Below are 21,738 nucleotides of genomic sequence, written 5' to 3' on the forward strand. Positions count from 1 at the left end.
ATAATTCCGAGTTTATAAAATAATAATTACGGAATATTTGTAATGCAATGGCGATATGATAGGCATATCTGACGATCAAGTAATCTTTTAACTAGCTACCATGATATGCAGCATATGCTCACGAACCTAAACATGTAAACAACTAAATCATTAATTTTTCAACTTTTCAATTCTCAGGGGACGATAAAATAAAATTAAATGAACGTACGAAAGTATACGTATTTGTAACGGCAAAGGAAGTATAATACCACATGCATACATGCATCAACGTTGCTTTTAATATAGTGGAGTCACTTCTTGGAATTTTAATTTTGTAAAAGGGAAAATAAAGGGACCACTTTTACTTAAATATTAGTTTGATAAGATATTTTTGTAATTGCTTATAATTCCAATCACACACCTACTTGTTACTTATCCTCATCTCAACCAACTTCAATTCATTTTCTCTTATTGTCTCATTGATGTTATGTACACTTTAATTTAGTGATTTCACTTTCACCTCTAAAATAGTACATATTTCACTTTCAATGGGTAAAAAAATAAGATTGTTGCAATTCTAAGTAATTAAATGGATGTAATATACGAGTACATATTTTGTCTTTCGGACATTTGGATCTAATTAGAGGATAAATTATTAATCTGTATAAACTTGAATAATTTTTTGTTTTATACGTATACATACAAGGTAAATTAGTTAATTTTGACATGAAACTGGTAAATTTTATGAGAAATTTATAAATTTAAGAAAGTTTTTAACAAATTTAAAGCTATATGAGTAAATTAATAGTGTGTGTTATTGGCTATTGCTAGTCCATTTATAGTATCATTGCCCTTAAGTACTTAACGAACAACCATGTGCTACTTTATTTTTTGGTGGGTCTAATGAAAAAGTTGCTACTAGCTTTTACATGATACAAAATTTGAACTTTATCTGCCCATATAATTAAATTGTAATGTCCCAATCAATAAAGCATGGGTTCATCATGGTTAATTATATGTATGGGACTATGGGTGCTACTTCTTGGAAATAGATTCGATCGTGAATTGAGTGCTTCTTTCATAAATTTTGATGGTCTATATATATGTCTCTCTCAATTTAAATTAATTAGTAAGTGATGGGAGACCATTCTTTTTTTAATTTTACATTAGTATTCTTTTTATTTATAATTATGAGATGATATGATGTAGGTACATGACAACAAGTCTTGACGACTAATTTAAATATAGTCAATTTTAATTGAGATATTAAGTTGAGTTTGAAATTATTGTATCAAATAATGGAGACAGAGAAATTAAAGCACCATAAATAGGATATACGAACAACCGTACCATAAAACGCGACTACTAGCTACTATACCTTATTGTATAACAACTTAAGCTTTTAATAATAACTTTACCCTAATTATTATTTAATTAATGATCAGAAAATTAAACGTACTCGAGTATACTTTTCTTCTATTACAAGTAAATTTTAAACAGAATGATACACCAAGTTCCTAGCATCGATATATACGTAAAGTGACCTAGAAAATGGTCCAATTGGCTTGAAACGAAGATTGGTAAGACAACAAAACCAGAACCACTACCACCACCACGGCGACTCCCCAAGGAAAAGAGGCAGCCGATTGATACATGGATGTTGTTTGCGACCCAAGTTTCTTTGTATGAGTGAAGAATTGAGAATACAAGTCCCCATTCATAAATAAGAACCCTACTAGAACAACAAGTATCAATGGAATAAAAATCATTGAAAATGACACGTTACTTTCGAGCTGAGCCTTGTAGTCACCATTGGATGAGAAGGATAATAAAAGAATAACGATAGCAAAAACGGCTAGTAAACGAAGAGGAAGGGTTGATATGGACGAAAGAGCTTCATTTGTCCACCCTTCATCTCGTCCCCTTCTTCTAATTTGTGTACATGACTCCATTTCTATTCTATAAATATTTCTAGCTACAAATTGGTCTTTCTTTTTTAGTTTTGTACAACGTAATAATAACAATTTTGACGAGCTATATATTGCTCTTTTATATACTAGCTAAGATTAATGTACAAATACGCTTTTTATACATGAAAAAAAGTAGGGGGTGTGTTGTATATTTTTTGGGATTACAAGTTGGTTTTGGTATAAATGCATATTTGAGTATAAAAGAAAACCCTAATGGTAGAATTCTTGCCTCAGCTTTTGTAAGTGATTAACTTTGCCTATACGCAAAACATTGATACCGACATATATTAGTATAACAGTCTACTTTATTATTTGTACTTACGTACGTAAATACTTCCATATTATACTAAGAAAAAAAGCATGTACATGGTATTAGCATGACAATAATTGTTACTTAAAAAGAACATAAATATCGTAGACAAAGTCCAGTCAACATGGATATATATAAATTCAAGTAAGAATGTCGATCATAGGATGATTTTAATAAGATTATAAGAGATAGCAACATGTAATTAATAACTACTTCGTATATATTATAAACGTAATATTATACATTTGAGCCAAAAGCAATAGAAAAAACAATAACATACACAAAAGCAACCTATATACAATAATGACACTAGACAAAGACAGTACAGATTATATATAAGCAATAGATAAAACAATAATATTATACATGTTTTCCAAAAGAGAGGTAAGAAACTAAGGAATCTAGAATGGATCATGGAATTAACATAATAAGCAATGCTGATGATAAGAACCATTCAATATTTGTTACAAGGTATCCCTTGAGTGTACGTATATATATATATATATATATATATATATATATATATATATATATATATATATATGATCACATGACAATATGAAACTATTCAAGTGTCTTCAACCTTGGTGAAATAGGCCTTGTGTAACAAGATGAGCCGCGGTAGAAGCAATAATCGTGGTTGGATCGCCAAGAAGAATGGAGAACACAGAGCTCAAGAAAATCTTGAGTATTTCCAACCACTTGTTCCTAGAAAATGCACCACCTTTCTTGGACTTAGCTTTAAGAGGTAGCTTCATTTTCTGAAATACAACCAAAGAAGAGTCTCCTCCAGTGGTTGCATTAAGATTGGATGAGGTGGAAGAGCTTTGCATGGCCATTTCCATAACGCAAAAGACATGGAAATTATAGTCATCATATTTAGATACATACGACCACCCTGGAATCTTCTTTTTTGCACCTGTTATATTAGGCCGTGTTAAATTCTATTCATCTCTATATATACTTTGAAAATATCTAATTTTTATAAACAATAATCATCTAACGACGACAAACGGTGTATTTAAAAAGAGAGGAAGCATAGTAAAGTTTTCCCTTTGTTCTTTCTCCTCTCTAATTTTTTTTTTCTTTTTCATTTTAATCAAACAAAGAAGTAAAATGACATGGAAGGTGCCGGGGAAAGCGATAGATAACTAGAAAGTCTAGAATATCCAGAAATAATTAAGTATAAAATGACCTAGTCAACATTTGTAAGTTTAAAAGAGATTGTCTATTTTTATTTTTTAGTGATCCTGTTTTCTAGTTCTAGGCTTCTAGCAAAATATCACAAAAATAACATTCAATTAAGTTACGTGCTACATACTCCGTATAATATATTAATATATACCCTTTTGAGCTACTAATTTAACCCCTCGTGCTTTCGTGGATTCACCTTTAAATATACCATTTTATGCTACTAATTTAAATTAATGGTCAATACAAATATATATAGCTAGTTTATAAATTGAACATATACGTACAACTAACCAATAAAAAGAAGTAGCACACTATAGTCAAAGGGGGAAAGAGTAGTGTACTAACCGTTGAGCAGCTTCCTTTTACACCAAGCACAACTAGATGGTCCTTGCTTCTCAAGCCAAAAAGTGACATCTCCAATGCTAATTTTACTCTCTAGCTTAGCACATCTAGGGTGAAAATCCCACCCCGTCTTAGAGCAATGATACACGAACCCCTTAACCGTCATCCCACACGCGTCACAGCTCCTACACTTGGTGCAATCAACCCTAGTGCAATTAGGCCCGGGGAGGGGTCGTTCGAGAAATCGATATTTATGTTCTTGAATTTTTAGCTTAGGGGGTGCAAACATGCATTCTTGGTGTAAATCGTAGTTGCAACCTTCACATCTATATCTTAGCCCCATGCCTTCCATCTTGCACCCGTCACATGTGTATGCACCTTGGCGATTGACCGCCACGAGTGGATGCTCTCGGTGACTTGGATGACAAGTCATTTTGTTACTCGACATGGTTCAACTCAAAACTTAATCCTATTAGGGTAACACATATAAAAGCTAAGATTAGTAACATACTATATTGATCATCTCATACTCAAAATCAAGAAAAAAGGGACAACTTTTAAGTATGTACGTATAATATATATACTAGATTAAAATTGAAAAGATATAAAGAACAAGATTAATACCTTTTGTAATAGAGAGTTTGTATCTTCAATACCTTTTTGAAATAATGAATTGACGATACTTTTATGAATGCCTTAATATAACTATATATAGAAACCTTTTAGCAATTTAATTAAACACTAAGATATACAAAGTACATTAAGTAAATTACGTGTAGGTCTGGTTTATAATTTCCCTTAAGGTTCACCGACATTTACTTGAAATTTCCCAAGGACAAAAGTCAAATACGTGCATGCAATGAGAATAAATGTAATTTGAGATGTTGATAGATAGTAGATAGTATGACGATCGATCTTAATAAACATATAATTATCATCCAAATTTTATCATTTGTTTAATTAACTTTGGTTTTGTTAATGGAATATATGTCAGGGAAGTTACGAGGTTTTGAATTGATCAAAGAAGTTGATGAAATGTTGTTTTCAAAGAGGGGTTTAACTATGTGATATCTCTTTGTTAGATAGCTACTACAACTACTCGTGGAAGAAAAAAAAAAATTAAATTTACATTACTGTATTATTTTTTGAAACAAATACAACGTACTTCGCGCGTACGTATTATACTATATTTGACTCGATTCAATCCAATCCAATCCGATCCTTATGTTCATTTACATTTTTTCTCTTTACAAGCTAATTAAATAATTAAGCTCCCCTTATACCGTTTCCTTAGATAATAGTGATTTGAATTAACTGTGTACAAACGGTTTAGACCCTATCCTATAAATTTCCTATAACTTTAATTTGTACAACATCTAATGTTGCAATTATTACGAAGTAGAGGGAGTACTAAAATTATTATGCCTAACCTATATGATGCAATAATAAAAATAACGGAGAAAGTATTATAGATACTACGTATACACTTGAATTAATGATTGATGAGCACTGTATTTTTTATATGGTCATCTATTTTCCATTCACATGACTATGTACGTATGTGTACATTGCGTATGTGATGCTTAATTATGAGTACCAATTGGATTCAATAAAATGATTTGGGGTATAGGTTATCGTGTATCAACAGCATTTTTTTTTTTTTTTTTTTTTTTTTGTTTTTGTTTTTGTGTGTGTGTGTGTAAGGAGTTGTCTACCTTTTCCTTGTGTAAATAATCCTCACAATAGCAGAAGCTGAAATTTCATAATTAAGAACGCAAAAATGTTGACGGAGTGTATATGTAGTGTATTATGTATACTCCTCCAGTTGCACTCTGGCCCTTGTCTATATACTTTTGCAGTTTTGCTAAATCAAATTAACTAGTTTTGTGCCCGTGCGATACTTGATTGTTTAATGAATTTAAAAATAAAAATTTATGTTATTTGAATTTTCTACTCATGAATTAATAATCACCTAGATTAAGTTGTGATTGTCTTACAACCCTATTTTCACAACTTTAGACAATAGTGATCACAATTACCTCTATATACCCCGGCCCTTTGGATTCACCACTTGTACATTAGTACATACTATGTATAAAATATTGATATTTTATTTATTAAAAATAAAATTCTAAACCAATCAAAAGTTTTATCTTTAAGGCATATTCAGAACACAGGCCTTCCACATTATTCTATTTTGTGCTGCTGCTTATCGATTGTTACCCACTCACCTGTTCATTATGAGCACTAGTTTTTCTTGGCTCTATTGGTTTACTCCAAAATCTGTTCCAGTTAATCTATTCTAGAAGAAGGAATCTAGATTTAGTATATTTTGCTCTGATCTCAGCAAAAGTACTTCTTTTATTTTGCAGGATAGAATACCAACTACCTAATCTATTCTATTATATTTAGTGATTTTTCTGCAATTTTTATATTTTAAGTTTTCTAATCAATGTTGTTATAGATGGATAATCATGGAAGTGGTCTGAGAGGATTGATGGAGAGCAATTACATACGCCTGAAATTCAGATTCCACGCTCTTAAACACCCTGTCTAGGAACATCAGGGGCTTCGTACGATCCAAGAAAGACATCAAGTACGCGAGCACACCCTCCATATACTCTTTGTATTGTGCAGTCGCCTTGTATTTGGAAGGAATCACATCAATTGTAGGAAAATTATCAAGATAAACCACATAATTGATAGGGTGACCGAATTTAGAATTCATATACCTGTTATAACACGTACTTGTTTAAATCCACGTACTGTCCGAAACATTCTTCACCACTAAAGGGTATCTTCATGTTTTGTAAATTAGCCTCCATCCGCTCCCCATCACGGACCACCGTAGAACCCGCCTTGGGGTTTCGACGGCCGGGTTCTCGTAACATCTTTAACATGTCATGAAACACCTTGACATCCATGTTACAGATTTTCCTTAGACAACTTTTTAATTTGTCTTTCAACTTTAATTGAACTTTTTTCTTTCAAATCTCCCAAGTTTATCTCGTAAACTAATTCAACCTAATCACTTAAATTTATATTGGTGAGGAACCCACCAATGATATGGTCACGGAAGGATATTTGAATTCTATTCTAAATTGGATCATGCATCACCGACTCATAACGGCTAACAAAATTCTAGATTTTAGCAAATTTTATATTTTTGGTAAATATTTTTAATAGGGAAATAAAGTGAAGATCTCCATCCTAATGGCTAATTAAATCCTATCAAGTATCAACCAAATAACCAACGAAGAAATTTATCTTTAGAAAATCTATCTTCTTGATCTAGCTAAACCACTCCGATCCTTTATATATACTAGACTACTTGTATTAGATATATGATTAGATTTAAAACCCTAGTTTTGAAATTAGTCTCTAATTGCTCATCGCCATGCGTCCGTGCAAGGAAAAGATTGTTACGTCCAAAAAACGGAAATTGTCCAAAAAACGGAAATTAATCAACGATGATTATAGTGGTGAAGCGGACAGATTAAGCTCCCTTCCTGATAGTCTTCTGATAAGCATACTCTCTCTGGTTGATCCAATCAATTCCGCGGCTGCAACCTCCGTGTTATCCCAACGTTGGCACCGTCTCTGGACCCAAATCACCCACGTCTCCTTAGGACCGTGGACGGATTGGAATTACATCCGTAATTTCCGAGATTTCAACAACACCGTCAATCACATTCTCTTCCAACTCACCTCCTCGAAACTCCACACCTTTTGCCTTCACTTCCCGTCCCTTGACAACCTTGAACAAGATCAAGAACTTGACACGTTCAACTCCGGGGTAAGGGACTGCATTGCTAGTGTTGCTCCCTGGATTCAGCTTGTCTCCTGTCGTAACCCGGAGGTAATCACGGTCACTTTCCATGACTCGTATTGTATTCGATGGCTTGACATGCCTCCTGTACCCGTTTCTTTGCTTCAAACTCAGTCACTTGTTACACTGGATTTAATTGCACATATTGAGCTTACCTTTCCTAAGGATGATCTCCGAGTTAATCTTCCTAATTTGAACAAGCTTTGCATGAATTTATACGACTCACAACGTCGTGTTATGGATACTCTTTTTAGGTCTTGCCCTCTACTAGAGTATTTATTATTGTCTCTTCATTTAAACCAACCTGATTGTAGGAACTAAAGAGAGGGATAAAAACTGATAATTCGATATATTCACACACACTTATTCACGGAAAATACAAAAGATATATATAGGCCTAATACTAACAAATTGATAACTTAAACTCCTAAATAATAGGAACTCATACTCCACTAACGGCTAAACCATTATCCACTAACAAAGTACTAACAAACTCCTAAACTTAAGCCACTACATACTGCACTCCCACGTACTACAAAGCATATTGAGATAATGATAAGCATACCACTAACTCTTCAACTAACCTAAACACTAGCAACTAAAACGTTTGAATCATTAATCCAACACTGATCACCTTATTCATATATCTGCCCCGAACTTGAAGGATATGAAAATCAATATGGAAGAATCGTCGTTGTTGTCTATTCACACTAAGTTTGTGGTTAATGCTCCTAAACTGGAATATTTCAAGGTTAAGGGACTTCTAGCTTTTTATGAATTTGTCACAAATCCAACTAATTTACGACTGGTCAAAATGACCTTGCAAAAAAGGAATGGAATTGATCGTGATTTTGTTAACGCGAGACAAGGTCTGTTTCGAAGGATTTCTTGTGTTCGAAACCTAATATTAGTAAATTATTGTCGTAGTACAATAATAAGCCTGTTAGATTTTGTGGCGAATATGACAACGATTACGATATCAACGAAATCGACAATAATTGGAGACCTCAATTACCCAGTTGTTGGTCGGCTAATCTCAAAAGCATAGATGTCTCGGTTAAGATGAAGAATAATAGGGTAGAGATGAATTTGCTTGATAACATTTTAAGTAGTGCAACTGCTTTGGAACAGCTTCGAGTTTCTCCTCCCAAAGGTAAACCAAGTGCAAGGCCAAATCAACTATGGAATGAATATGCTTTTTGTAGGGAGCTTTTTATGCGTCTAAGGAGTTCGCCGACTTGCAAGATTCAGTTTACTGGTAAAATGATTACGGCTTCAAGTAACGATTATAGTTATGATAAAGATGAGCTAACATGTGAAATACTCAAACAAAAACCCTATTATTAGTATGTATAATAATTAGACGGTTAGAGTTTTTTTTTTTTTTTTTTTTTTTTTTTTTTTTTTTTTTTTGCGATTTGTGCAATACCCTATTATTTGACCAGCTTACCTATAAAGTCCGCTGCTCTAAAGACTCATGCCCAACCAATATAGGGAAATGACAAACATTCCCACACCTAAATGGGCAGTACATGTTGTAGTGTTAAAGGTACCTCCTTTTATGTACACTTGTTAAAATATCTTTATTTTTTTTTGTCCCGCAGTTAATACTTGATCCGATAAATATAAGTTCGGACCAAACCCATCGATATTTATCTAAGGATAATTGAGTATTGTATGAACAAGAGTAAAAGGAAAATACTTGTGAATACAACGCGTAGTAATAAGTATGTGTGAATAGTGAAGTCGGTGTAGAATTCGGATCGTGTGCCTTTAACTTAAGTTTATGTTATTGTGTGCAATGATGTTTTGTCTTATTCTCACTTTAGTTTTGTTAGCTTCCCCTTGTTTCGTTCACAACAACATAATGGCTCTGCCAATTTTTTTTTTTTTATTTCTTTTTCTTTCTTTTTCTTTTTTTTTCTTGTTTTTCCAATCATTTTGTTTTGCTTATTTAGTCTAGTTTGTGTATTCTCTCGTCAATTTTGATAAACATTGTCAATAGTGAAAAAAAGTTATCTTTTTTTTATCCCCCACAGTTAATCTTGTATCCAATAAATTTCAATTTGGACCAATTGCATCAATATTTATCTGACGCTAATTGGGACAAATGAATTTCATATGCATCACATTTTGCATTTCACCATTCAAACACTATTTGACAATATTCAAATAGTATTTTCCGTTACGTTAATTTGCGTTGCCGACGTGAATTTGGTCTTCTATTTTATTTGTTTTCCTGTTGTTTTGATCTAGTTTTGTATCTTTTATCTTTTTTTTTACAACTATGATAAGTATAAATTTGTGTTTACTAGAGTGAGGCAAGATAAGAGTTCATTTTTTTAAGGGTCATTCGGTTAAGGAAATATATTTTACTCTTGACTACCTTAAATTTATGTTGTATGACTTAATATTATATGATTTTACATGGTGTATTTTCACTTTGACCATGTCAATTTTATGATTTTATATGATTTACCTTACTTTATACTTTTAGTAAGGGTTATTATTTGAAATGCTCGTATTTATAAGGTTTGTCGTATTTTTAGATGTTCTTGGGTAAATTTATATGTACTATCTAATAAGGGCAGGGGTTATTTTTTTGTTACTTTTTTATATAAACTCTGAAATATTATGTCCAACCCTACTAGTATTGTAACCTAATGTCTTTGTGTAATCTTAGAGCTGATATTTATTTTATAAGTGTTGTTTTAATATCTTGATGAGTATAATAGTCACTAAATAAATTTAGGCATTCTGTTATTGTATACCATGTGAGTATTATTTTTGAGTTGTGACATGACTTGGTCATATATATTTTTTTTTAATACCATGGCATTTTAGAACCTTTTTATTGTGTGAATATTAGAGTTGATTTTATTACGGTTTTCTTTATTTTATCAGTTTAAATGTTGCAAAACAAATTAAGTAAGTTTGTTACATATAAAACGAAAGAATTTAATATCAAGATTCTCATTATTATCAAAATCTTGATATTTACCAAAATAATCCTTGAATTTTAATTTATTTACTTTTTTTATTTACAAATTAACCCCTTTATTTTCCTATAAATACCCCCTAATTTTCAAGTTTTAGACACCAAAAAAATTTCCTACAATTTCTCTCTAAAAAATTTTCTCCTCTAATCTTTACTTTAGTTAAAATCTTTCTAATTTAGCTTTATTTTTTAGTTGTTAGCTTTTAAAACGAATCTTATAATTAATATAAGTTGTTATTTTTATTTAAGTATTGTTATTATCTTTAATTCCTATAAAAAAAACACAAAAATATTTCAAGTTCAAGCATTGTTTTTATTATCCTTGTTAAAAAATATTAGTTTAATTGCTTAAGTATTCCTAGTCTATATTAAAAAAAAAAAACAAAAAAAAGGGTTTGTTTCTCAAGATTTAGCTTTATTTTTCAAGGTTATTTTCTCTTATCAAAAATCCAAAAAAAAAGTTCTTTAGCTTTATTTTTGCATTAATTTCTTTTAATAACTCAAAACCCCCAAAAAAATCACTTAGTCTCTGTTAATGCACTTTAATTAAGGAGTGATCATCTTTTCATCCTTGATAAGTAAGAAGGGTTATCCAAAAAATTGCTACATCTAGATCAAGGTATTATCTTTATTCCTTTCTTAATTTCCTTAATTATTATTATTATGCTAACTAATGTGTTTGTTTCCATGCGATGATACCAATAGGGGTAATGACGATATTAGATGCTAAATTAGTCCTAAATCTTTCATTACTCCACATTAGAAAGCCAAGCCTATTCGTGAGGTGATAGGTTATAAATAGGGGAGTAATTGCATTTTACATTGCATCTTTTTCTAATGCATTTAAATTTAAAAGGTTAATACATTCATGTGTCTGCCTAAAGTGTATTTTTAAGAATGATTTATTTCTTAAAGTAAGCTTAAAGACCTAATGAATTAAGAGTTTGTGTAAAGGATGTTCAAGAGTAAAGAATTACTTACCACGTCCCAAAGATGGCCTATGAAATAACCCTTACGACCAGAAGCAGTTCCATTTCTTTAGCTCAAATGATAGAACTTTTCAAGATCTTTCCAACCGTATCTCAAAATAATTTTTTCGATTTTTCTATAATTTTTAATGATTTGTTTAGTTCAAGCTATCAAAGAGATGAAATATGCACGTTTTTCTCTTAATTTTTTTTTAAATTGTATTAATTTATTTTTAAGAAGCTAATGGTGGTATGAAACCCATGTCACTTTATATTATATCTATACTTCTTAACTTATGGAGTTTAAAGTAAGATGTCTTCCATTTATCTAGAGATGACTTTAGAAATAAGAGTTTTTAATTCTAAGTGTTGTTTTAAGAAACTTTAATCTTATTTTAAAGATGACTTTTGAAATAAGAGTTTTTAACAAATTTTAATTCTAAATGTTGTTGTTTTAAAAATCTTTAATCCCATTTCAAAGATGACTTTCGAAATAAGTGATGTCTTAAGGACTTTAATTTTATTTTAAGATGGCTTCAGAAATAAAAGTTTTAACAAACATTATTTTATTTTATAATTTTGTGAACCTTCTTATTGTAAACTCTTTTGTGACACAAGAATAAATCGTAACATTGCTTGTTTATTTCTAATAATTAATGATAGTTAATATAAGGTTATGGCCTCATTTCCAAACATGAGGTTAAGATTAATTATTTAGTGGTATAAGATTGTAACAATTGTCCATCTCCATAAAAATAAGTTTATATCCCATTATAATTACCTGATGGATTAATTGACAATCGAATATGATTAAATAGTTCATTGTTCTCTTTTATTTGGAAGTAAGGCCTTGACAGGTGTCGTGTTTTATTTGGTCAATTCCATTAAGCCTAAACACATAACCCTTAAAACCTTACAAAAATTACCCTTGAGTGATTTTAAACCCAAAGTGAGATTATATAGTGAACCCTTACAGTTTCACTCCAAAAAATACCTTGACCCACATAAAAAGTCGTCAATTGGGACGCATTTGTTGAATTGTCTTGTTCAAAAGACATTTTTGGTAATCACCAATCGGGGTGATTTTCCTCAACCAAGGTGGTTCATTTTACTTTTATGAGTGAATCCGTCAAAGATCACTAAAATCCCATTTACAAAAATGACGTTTTATGTCAACTATCCAAATTAAAAACCCAACGGAATTGGTTATTTAAACATGGCATCGATCCGAACTACGAAGGTTTTGATCCGTGAGTGAATTCAAAATCTCACTATGATCGGTACGTAGTGCAACTTGGTGCTCAAACCTACCTTATATTAATTATTATATCATTTTTTTTGTGATTAATATGTCTTAAAACTTGATTTTAACAACGCAATAGTAAGAGCCCGTTCCTTAGAACGGAAGGGAAGACGAGTTCCAGACGTTCGATTCTCTTAACCTAAACCCCAAACCCTGTGCCTCATTTATCTTTAAGGAGTTAACATTTGATTTTTTTTAGTTTTATTTCTTAAAATTGACTGTTTTAAAATCTGTCCTTATTCGGATAAAAATAAGGTGGCGACTCTAAGTTTTGTTTATAAGTCTTATCAGACACTTAAGTGGAACCTTTGTAGACTAATCTTTGTCCACTAAAAACCAGGTACCACAGGGTCACCATTGAAAATTTTCCTATAAAAAATTGAGAGAGATTGAACAAAGTATTCATGAATGTGAAATGGCTAGAAAGCGAGGGATTGGAGAATAAGGCAGAGAGAAGGATGTGGAAGGGGTCATTAAGTATGTTTTCATTTGAAAAAAAAAAAAAACAATCTAGTCAACACTCCCTCCTTTTTTTTAAATACTTGCTCTAATTTACTTTTTCGACCGTTTTTAAATATTTGATCTATTTCCTTATTTGTAAAGCTTTTATAATATTTTATTCAACTAACGCTCTCACCTAATAGACCCAACATAAATTATATTTTATATTCTCTTTACTATTTTTGCTTTTTACAATTTTTTATTTTCTACTTACCCCACCCCATATTTTATTACTTTCTCCAATTTATTCTAAAACTCCGTGCGTAAAAGGTACTCTTTTCTCCAATTTTCTTACAATGAAAACAAAATAACCTCCTTTCTCGAATCCTAACCCTACACTTCCTACTACGGATGATGTTTTAGGTCCTGCACTCGAACCTGGCAACACGACAATCAAGTCAATCTATTCAAGGAGGTACTTGGAAGGACAAGGAATAAAAACTGTAACTGGTTATATCGAGTGCGCGAAATGCAAGCAACACACCGAAATAAAGTACGTCATAAACGAAAAGTTTGAAGAAGTTTCCCCTTAAATAAATTAGATGAACTTAAAGACGTAAGCAAACATGGTTTTTGTTGTTGTTAAATGGCATGACGCATGAAGATTGCGGTAATTATGGATATGGAACTACTACTAATCCCGTCAAACTTGACTAAGAAAAGAAGCCAATGGATTGGTTGTTTATGTTTCTTGGAGGATATCTTAATCATTTAAAGGTGAGCTCGCTCAAAGATTTTTTCAAATGTACCAAAATTTTTGATGACAAGTTCTTCCTAGGAAAAAGAAACATAGTTGGTTGTCATGCTGTATCAAGATTTACTTGAGCAATTTAATTCCACGGCCTAATGGCGCACGCCGTGAGGATTCATTCAAAATTGATCGACATCATCATTAGATGTTAGGGTTGGTGAGTGTGCAATGGAAGTGAAGATGTGTTTGATTGAGAAGTATAAATTGAATTGATAATTGACATGATAATTAATATAAATGAACACACAATTTTATGTAACGACGAGCACTTTTATTCCATTATTTGAAAATAGGAGAGTACAGGAACCCTTGTAAGGGTGAGTATATTACAAAGTAGGAATAATGGATTCGTAAAAAAGGTAAATAGTACAAGGAGGTGTAGTATGTAGGAAGGCTAGTGCATGGTATGACTTCTTGTGTTGTGTTGTATTCAATGATTGAATGCCCTTGACTTATATTTATAGGTGTAGATGGAGTTGGAAGAAATGGCCGTAATATTCTAGAAATTCCTCTATCATTCTTTTATCCATAATGTTTTAGAAAATTCACGAACCATGTATTATATTCTATTAGCTTTCAATGTCAATAATGCTCTAAAACATTCAACTAGGATATTATTCTAGAGAAATCAAGAGCAAGTAATGACCTTGCGTGATTATTCTAGAAGACTCAAAGAATATGCACAATACTCCACCAAAATAATGGACTTATAAAATTTGGACCGTACCCAACAAGATCAATTGGTTAGTGTAATATAATTATATTAGTGATCATGTATAAGCTAGATTGATGCTTTGATAATTTCATCTTTAATTTCATTTGTATTAGTCCTATTTTTCATATAATGCATCTTAATTAGTAGTATAGTAAGTATGTTGAACCAAGAACAGTATTATTGCCGTAGGTTTAAGATAAGGGCTTTGAAATTTGGGCTCTTATATTCTATTGTAACTTTTTTTTTTTTTTTTTTTTTTTTTTTTTTTTTTTTTTTTTACAGAAATTGTTTGTTTGTTTGATTCATAGTAAAATTTCATTTTTATTTTTGAATTCTTTTAATTTCTATTTTAATTTATTTATATTATGTAGGATTATAGTGTTCATTTTTTTAATGTTCTATATTTCTCTATTGATAAGTCAAAATTGCTTGTTTTAAAACAAAGCAATATATCTTTGCATTAGGAGAGATTCAGTGTGACAATAATATGTCTTGAACATGCTTTATTTTGCAGCAATAAATTATTATTATCTATTATTAGATTACGATAATGCTACGTAACAAAAAGCGACATTGGTTTACTAGCCAGTGCCTTAAATGTACTAACAAGCTAAGTTACGAGTAGATAATACTCCTAGATTTCAATTCTTTTTTGTAATTTAAAAAACAAATAATTTCCAACTGAAATTATTGGTTAAGCTAAGTAATAACTATAAAAACGATATAATCAGCAAACTAATGTAACTAATTTAACTTCAAGAAATTCCAAGATCCTGATCAACTAAATCCTGTGTTAGCTATCAGCTAGTTAAATTAGTTAGTTAGGTAGTTAATGATTGAAGTTAGTTATTGTCAGATTGATTTAACCGTGCCAGCGTATGAGCAACATTTTATAAGAGTAAGAAGATCGACAAAGTTTATTATTAACTTCACTTTTAATTTTCTCATGTATTACATGCTTACAACTCAAAATTAAAACATTTAGTGAATTGTGTGTGTGTGTGTTTTTTTTTTTTTTTTTTTTTTTTTTTTTTAATACACCTTCTATATTTCTTATAGAGCAATGATACACGAACCCCTTTACCGTCATCCTACAAGCGTCACAGCTCCTACACTTGGTGCAACCAACCCTAGTGCAATTAGGCCCGGAGAGGGGTCATTCGAGAAATCGATATTTATGCTCTTGAATTTTTAGCTTAGGGGGTGCAAACATGCATTTTTGGTGTAAATCATAGTTCCAACCTTCACATCTGTATCTTAGCCCCATGGGCCATGCCTTCCATTTTGCAGCCGTTACATGTGTATGCACCTTGGTGATTGACCGCCACGAGTGGATGCTCTCGGTGACTTGGATGAGTCCTTTTGTTACTCGACATGGTTCAATTCAAAACTTAATCCTAGGGTAACTCACGTGAATATACTATATATATTTCTTTTCAAGTTTTCAAACTCAAAAACAAGAAAAAAAAAGGGACAACTTCCAAGTAGGTACGTATTATACTAAATTATATACGTAGCAGATATAAAGGAATAGATCAGTTTAGTTCTTCAATACCTTTATGAAATAATGAATTGACGATATGAGTTTTGTTTTGAGAAAATATGGTGTATTTTTTTATTTATTTCTATCTTTAATGCTTTTCTAATTAGATGATCTAATTAGATGAGATTTGTAATTAGAAAACTAGATAGAATTAGGTTTAAAAAAATACAAACAAACCTAAATATTAACTTGGAGAAATGAAATTTCTTAATTAATTAAAAAATTCTATTAAGAATAACATTAAAGAAAGGTGGTAAGCGTGGTATCATTCCTCATCGATCCTTAAGTTTATTTTATAATTTTACTAAACACTGAAAACAAAACTCAAAATATATACTCTACAATAAAAATAAAAATAAAAAAAAAATTAAAAAATAATAATAATAATAATAATAATAATAATAATAATAATAATAATAATAATAATAATAATAATAATAATAATAATAATAATAATAATAATAATATAAAAAAAAATACAACAATGTACTTATAATTAGTATTAGTATGATAATAATGCTAACAATTTCTAGGAAACTTAGCACACACCAATATGTTAATAATGTATAATGTATATAACTCAATATGTTAACCACGCATGACTACGAAAGAACCTTTCATTTGTTTGAGAGAAATTTACATAGAAAATAAGTTACGTACTATGTGAATAAACCTCATTTAACATAAAATTTTAACTTGCTGCTAATTGTACGGACGTATATACTGTTTGAGTATTTTACATGTTAGCTCATCTTTATCATAACTAAAATCGTTACTTGAAGCCGTAATCATTTTACCAGTAAAGTGAATCTTGCAAGTCGGCGAACTCCTTGGACACATAAACAGCTCTCTACAAAATGTATATTCATTCCATAGTCGATTTGGCCTTGGATTAAGTTTAGCATAAAGAGAAGAAACGCAAAGTTGTTTCAAAGCAGTTGCGGAACTTAAAATGTTCCTAAGCAAATTCATCTCTACCACATTCTTCTTCATCTTAACCGAGACATCTACGCTTTTCAGATTAGCCGACCAACAACTGGGTAATTGAGGTCTCCAATTATTATCAACGAAATCCACATCAGATTCGCCACAGTTAAGACGGAGATAAACTAGGTTATGATAGATTGGCAGGCCAATAATACCAGCGACAAAATCTAACAGACTAATTGTTATACCACAATCACCTACTAATACTAGGTTCCGAACACAAGAAATCCCTCGAAATAGCCCTTGTCCTGTGTTAACAAAAGCATGATCAATTATAAATCCATCAATTTTTTGCAAGATAAATATGACTTGTCGTAAATTAGTTGGATTCGTGACAAAGTCATAAACCGCTAGAAGTCCACTAACCATGAATCGTTCCAGTTTAGGAGCATTAACCACAAACTTGCTATGAATAGACAACAACGACGATTTATCCATTTCGATATTCAAGTCCTTCAAATTCGGGGCAGATATATGAATAAGGTGATCATGTTCGTTTAAATGAAGAGACAATATTAAATACTCTAGTAAAGGGCAAGACCTAAAAAGAGTATCCATAACACGACGTTGCGAGTCGAATAAATTCATGTAAAGCTTCTTCAGATTAGGAAGATTAACTAGGAGATTATCCTTAGGAAAGGTAAGCTCAACATTTGCAATTAATTCCAGTGTAACAAGTGATTGAGTTTGAAGAAAACTAACGGGTAAATGTGGCGGGTCAAGCAATCGAATAGGATTCGAGTCGTGAAAAGTTATCGTGATTGCCTCCGGGTTACGATGGGAGACAAGCTCAATCCAGGGAACAACACAGGCTATGCAGTCCCTTACCTCTGAGTAAAACGTCGTCGTGTCATCAGTTTCTAGATCTAGTAGAAGGGTGTTAGGGAAAGGAAAATGAAGGCGAAAGGTGTGGAGTTTGGAGGAGGAGAGCTGGAAGAGAATGTGATTGACGATATTCTTGAAATCCCGGAAACTACGAAATGGTTTCCCACCCAACCATGATTCAAAGGAGATGTGGGTGATTTGGGTCCAGAGATAGCGCCAACGGTGGGATAAGACGGAGGTGGCAGCCGCGGAAGGGATTGGAACAAGAGAGAGTATGGTGATCAGAAGACTATCAGGAAGGAAGCTTAATCTATCTGTTTCACTTGTATAATCATGGTTAATGCTCATGATTTCGGGCTTATTCCAATACATGCCCGGCATAATCTTCTTCTTCCTAGGGGGCATCGTGGAGACGATTTTTTTTTTTTTTTTTTTTGACAGGCACGATTTATTGATGTTTAGGGTTTCAATCTAATAGATAAAATAATTTTTGAAAAACTGTATATATTTATAGTAAAGAAGGTAAAGATTAAAAGCTCAATTAAATAAGATTTACATTATGATCTCAAAGAATTTATCTGATACAATATTGGATGAATAAAAATCACAAAAATGTACAAAAATCTTTTTTTTTTCTTTTTTTATAAAAGAAAATAATCCTATTGTTTGTCAAAAAAAAAAAAAAATATTTTCTTGAATAATTTTAGTATGTGCCAATTAACCAATGATCACAAGGATTAAAGTAGATCTTATATTTACGCAAATAATTAAAGAAATTAAACAATGTTCGTTTGCAAAATAGATGAGCTTGAACAAAGTATATCATATATATTGTTTTGTTTTCGATAAACTTAAGAAATTTTTATTTTTATAAAATATCACATAAACTTTTATTATTTATAATTATCGAATTTTAGTTTTTCTAACGTGTGCCCATGGACACATATTAATAAATCCGCTTCCCTATAATAATTATAATTTGATGTTGAGGAATAATTACCGGCTTAAAAAGGTAGGTTCCATAAATCATTTGAAAAATAATAATTTTTCATTGTTTAGTTTCCTTTAAAAAAAAAAAGATTTACCGTATTTTTTTTTCAAATATTTTAGTCATTTCCTAATACAAAGATTACAAAAGAATTTAATTGCTAGTCTCATACTAGTATAGTATATGTACTACATACTCCATACAATCATTTTTTTTCCTGTTTTAATGTTTGGAAAAATTAGAAAATAGCACTTCAAATTTCACAAAAAATAGATTATAACACCACAAAAAATGATGAAATCCATTAGTGGGGCTCACCATGGACACTTGTCACTCAGCGATTGGTTTAAAAAATAAATAAAAACAAAAATAAAAAAAATGAAAAAAAATCCTAAATCCTAGCCCATCCCTGCCCCACCATCTGGACCACCTGCCTCAGCTGCCGACAACCCAACCATAACCGCCGAAACCTTCATACCCCACCAAAACCGTTGGCTCCACCCCCTTCCCTGAAAACCACCCCAGCAAGTAACCAACTCACGCACATCACAACAACCTACCAACGGGAAAGCAGCCGCTGCAACAACTGAAAATCAGATCCTACGTACCCATTTCTCCCTCCACGAAAACCACCTTAGCCACCACCTCCACCCCTAAAACAATCGGAGTCGACAAACCTAAACCTAGATTGTCAATTTAAGGACAGAGATCGAGAGTGCGTGCGCGAGTTAGCTGGGGTCAGTGCGGTGCGTGAGGTGGGTTCGGCGGCTGCTTTTCGTTGGTGAGTTGGTGCGGTGCGTGAGGTGGTTGCGAGGGCTACTGGAGTGGTTTTCTGGGAGGTGGGAATGGTGGTTCCGGCAATTTTGGTGGGGTCAAGAGGTTCTAGTGGTTGTGTTTGGGCTGTCAGCGATCGGGCAGGTGGTTCCAGTGGTGGGGTTGGGTTGGGTTAGGGTTTAGTGTTATTTTTTTTTTATAAACAAATCGTTTATTGACAATTGTCCAGAGTGGGTCCCACTAACGGATTCCATCAAAGAATCCTTAAGTAGTGGTGAAATCCAATTCTTTGGTTTTTTTTTTTTTTTTTTTTTTTTGTGGTGTTATAATTCAATTTTTGTAAATTTGTGGTGTTATAATCCAATTTTTGTGAAAATTGTGGTATTTTCTAATGTTTCCTTAATTATTTTCATGATGTGAAACTGCCAAACTTTTACAATTTTTTTCCCCTTAATGAAACCACCAAAACATTAGAAAAACGTATTGCATTGTTAGAAAAAATATGTTAAGCTGAAATAAATTATACTATGAATTTTATTATTAAAAAATATATATATATTTTAGAACTTTTAAAATAGAAAATTTTGATTTTTACCACCAAAAAAATCAAAAAATTATTTTTTACCACCAAAACTTCTATTTTATTTTACCATCAAAAAAAATTCTAAAAATTGTTTTTTACCACCTAACGTCAAGAAAACCGTTAAATCTAACGGTTAAAAGAAATTCTTCGAATTTCGTGCGCAAAACATGTTCTTCATAGGTTTAGGGGGCATTTCGGGTTCTACGGCATCAATTTAAGGTTAGAATTGACAAAAAATGACCGAAAATGCCTCGTTTTGCGTGTTTCATGTAAATCGAGGTATTTTTAAATACGCAAAAAGAGGCATTTTCGATAATTTTTTTGTCAATTCTGACCTCAAATTGACCCTTTTGCCAAAATGTTCCCAAAACCCCCTAAAAACCATGTGTTTGGCACGAAAATCGAAGAATTTTAAAAATTTCGTTAGGCTTTTTGAAGACAAGGAGTAAAAACAATTTTTAATTTTTTATTTTGTGGTAAAATAAAAGTTTTAGAAGTTTTGGTGGTAAAAAATAATTTTTTTTGATTTTTTTTTGTGGTAAAAGCCAAAAAATCCTTTAAAATAAAATATAAGATTTGATACTCATGATGAATACCTTCGAGTCCATTTTCTATTAGTGAACTTTTTAAGTTAGGATTCTTCTCTAGGTCTACAATGAGCCGATACGTTTGTGAACAACTCGCGAACAAGCTCGGTCAAAGCTTGTTTATTAAGTATTGAACGAGTCCGAACGAAAATTTGAGGCTCGTTAAGTAAACAAGCCCAACTCGAACACCTTTGTGCCTCGTTAATTTTCACAAACACTCATTCATAACTCGTACATATGATCGTTCATATGCTCATTTATAACTCGTTCAAGCTCGAAACAATTAATTTCACTGTTTTAATTATTCTTAAAATACTTCAATTTTAATATGAAACCAAATCAATTATAATCAATTATCGTATATAATCAAAATAGCTATGTTTATAATATCATATTAAATTAAAATATATAGAGTATTATTTTTAAGAAAGTGAATAGTATATTTGCTCAAATTTCTGTTTTATAATATCAAATACTCAATTACTGTCTATCTTGTTGTTATGATGAATATCATCAAACGACTTTTTTTTATTAGAGTATACTTATAGTTTTTCAAAGTTGATTAATATTAGCTTGATTGAGCTTGTTCAC

The 21,738-nt window shown here is 31.5% G+C and overlaps 2 protein-coding genes and 1 long non-coding RNA gene across 3 annotated transcripts; 1 reads left to right on the forward strand and 2 right to left on the reverse strand.

The window, feature by feature from the left end:
• Positions 1-2,873: 2,873 nt before the first annotated feature.
• LOC145588314 (uncharacterized) lies at positions 2,874-4,448 on the reverse strand. Its single transcript, XR_014101578.1, has 3 exons — positions 4,420-4,448; positions 3,799-4,264; positions 2,874-3,178 (listed from the first exon to the last, which is right to left on the reverse strand). It is a non-coding gene; the product is annotated as an uncharacterized LOC145588314 (long non-coding RNA).
• A 2,744-nt stretch (positions 4,449-7,192) lies between these two features.
• On the forward strand, positions 7,193-7,945 carry LOC145589207 (F-box/LRR-repeat protein At2g42720-like). Its single transcript, XM_081645755.1, has one exon. It carries the CDS (start codon positions 7,193-7,195, stop codon positions 7,943-7,945), a length of 753 nt encoding a protein of 250 aa, XP_081501881.1.
• A 9,160-nt stretch (positions 7,946-17,105) lies between these two features.
• LOC145589208 (F-box/FBD/LRR-repeat protein At5g22660-like) lies at positions 17,106-18,620 on the reverse strand. The gene has a single exon (XM_081645756.1). The coding sequence runs from the start codon at positions 18,618-18,620 to the stop codon at positions 17,106-17,108; it is 1,515 nt and encodes a 504-aa protein (XP_081501882.1).
• Between the last annotated feature and the right edge of the window lie 3,118 nt (positions 18,621-21,738).

Source organism: Chenopodium album, chromosome 17 (genome assembly GCF_948465745.1).
Source record: "Chenopodium album chromosome 17, dcCheAlbu1.1, whole genome shotgun sequence".
In the NCBI taxonomy this organism is placed as follows: domain Eukaryota; kingdom Viridiplantae; phylum Streptophyta; class Magnoliopsida; order Caryophyllales; family Amaranthaceae; genus Chenopodium; species Chenopodium album.